The 2,345-nt window shown below is 32.3% G+C and overlaps 1 protein-coding gene across 1 annotated transcript in view; it reads right to left on the bottom strand.

Annotated features, from left to right (window-relative positions):
* Positions 1 to 2,345, bottom strand: part of HFM1 (HFM1, ATP-dependent DNA helicase homolog (S. cerevisiae)) — a 206,591-nt gene that overhangs the window by 178,652 nt on the left and 25,594 nt on the right. The window contains exon 4 of the mRNA XM_006831060.1: positions 1,771 to 2,080. Coding sequence (XP_006831123.1) covers positions 1,771 to 2,080 — 310 coding nt within the window. The remainder of the gene's footprint in view (positions 1 to 1,770; positions 2,081 to 2,345) is intronic.

Genomic DNA, 2,345 nt, shown 5'->3' with positions numbered 1-2,345 from the left:
ACTCCCGTAAAGATTTACACCCTCGGAAACCCTGTACAGGGTCGCTATGGGTCAGAACCGACTCGACGGCACTTAACAACAACAACAACAACAATATAAAAATGTACTAAGTTAGCACGCTATCAACAACCAACCTGCCAGCCCCTGTAAGCAAGTCACCTTGAAAGCGGAACCTTTGGCCTCTGTCAAGTCTTTAGATAACTGCAACCTGGCCAAGTTTTTGGTTGTAACCCCATGAGAGCCCTCCCTAACATATGCATGCTTTTTCAAAAAAGACCCCCAAGCCAAAATGATCAGTCAAGTTGTTCTTAAATTCTAATCCACTAATACTGAGAAAGATAAAAATGTTTACTGTTGTTTTATGCAAAAACTTTTGGGATAATTTGTTATATAGTAATGGGTAACTAATATACTGCTCCCCCTTCTCCCGTTTCTGGACTCAGCTCTCTAAAACCTTGGCTGCCATCTAGAATTCTGAGATCTCACTTTTTGCTTGCTTTAAATCATTGTTTAATATGGGTTAGTTGCTGGAAGATAAGTAGAATTGACTGCTCACTTTATCATTTTGCCCCACCCTTCCTTTTTACTTTATAATCTTTTCCTCTCAATCTAAAATTCTGTCCAGAATTCTGGGTTACTTCAACATTCACGTAGATAATTCATTCAAAATTCTGGTTTCTCATTTCTTAAGACAATTCATCTTCAGTAACATTTTCCTTCACATGGCTTCACTCATCTATCCTCTCATCTTAAACTTTATCATTATCCAGAACTGCTCCTGCTGTTAAGTCAATAATTCTGATTTATCATTTTCTGACCACAGTCTATCCTTTTAGCTTATTTGCTCAAAGTATCAATAAAGTTGAATAACAAATATTTAAACTATCTACTTCCTTAGGAAAGCATTCTTTGAATATAGCATAGCAAGTCTCAAAGGATGATCTGGGAGGCTCTTTTAGGAAGCCCATAAAATCAAAGCTATTTTCATAATACTAATAAGGAGCCCTCATGTGGCATTGTGGTAAAAGCACTGGACTGACAAGGTGGTGGTTCAAACCCAACAGCTGCTCCTCAGAAGTCCTATGCAGGTCAGTCACTATGAGCCTAAACTGACTCGGTGGCATTTAACAACAAGGCACTATTTGCCTTTTACTCTTTCATTTTCTGACTAGTATACATGGAGTTTCCCAAAAGTTACATGTCATGTGATATTACAACAGCATGAATGTAAAAGCGGGTCTGAGAATAAAGTTGTTTTCTACTAAGCTAGTCATTATAAACATTTTTAAAGTATTCAACAATGCCATTGTCCTCATTATTTTTATATATGATAAAATACCATTTATCTTAATAAATTTATTATTATTTTAAATGAATTCAGACATTTTTAAATTTAATTTTAATTTCCATTATGATTAATATCAATAGATATAATACATATAAACAAAATGTCTTTGGAAATTACCAATAATTTTTAAATGTAAAGGGGTAATGACAACAAAAAGTTTGATAAACTCTGTTCAAATTGTATATTTCATCAAAATAATTCTGATATTATACAATGTTTAACCAATTATTTTTATTTATTTACTGTCTTTTCTCATTGAATTATAAACTCTTTGAACCTGAGATTAGAATGTCAGAGTTATTACAGTATCTAGCACATAGTAGAAACTACTTGTTATTGTTTTTCTCAATCAGACTATATCAAAATTCATATTGTTACACAGATATTTAACTTGATACATTGACTATTATTTAATTAATTACCTTTTTTGGAATGCTGATGTGCTCTCTCTTTTATTGTCTGCAAAATTAATTAATTTTGTGTCACCAAGGACATTTGTCTCAGGTGCTGTTTCAGTGCCAATGTAATTTTTGTATTTCTGTGAACCATATGTCAGCTTCCCAGCAACATGTGGTAAGTCATTGTTATGTGCCCTTCCGATATACAGATTATCGTCTTCGTATTTATTAGAGGGGAAGCCAAATTGGAAGTTTTGCATTGGTGAAATATAATTTGTGTCTTCCTTAGTGATCTTTAAATTTGATGTTAATTCTTTGGGCTTCTTTTCCTGACCTGTAAGAAAGGAACTTATTAATATTATACATTTTCTAAAAAACAAATTTCCAAAATGATAGTGTGAGAATTTAACAAAAACTTTGCTGATTAAATGTGAAAGATATAGAAATTATTAGCACAATAATAGGATAATCTGTAATTATCATATAAAATTTTGAGATACAGATGATTTTCGCTCTTATGGAATGGTACACCATTGAAGGGTGCTAAAAAATCAATTAAGAATTATTTAAATCAAATGAGAAATTTATATAGAATATAT

Source organism: Chrysochloris asiatica, unplaced genomic scaffold (genome assembly GCF_000296735.1).
Source record: "Chrysochloris asiatica unplaced genomic scaffold, ChrAsi1.0 scaffold00002, whole genome shotgun sequence".
In the NCBI taxonomy this organism is placed as follows: Eukaryota; Metazoa; Chordata; class Mammalia; order Afrosoricida; family Chrysochloridae; genus Chrysochloris; species Chrysochloris asiatica.
The sequence above is the reverse complement of the archived record's forward strand: the minus strand, read 5'-3'. Positions and strand labels throughout refer to the sequence as shown.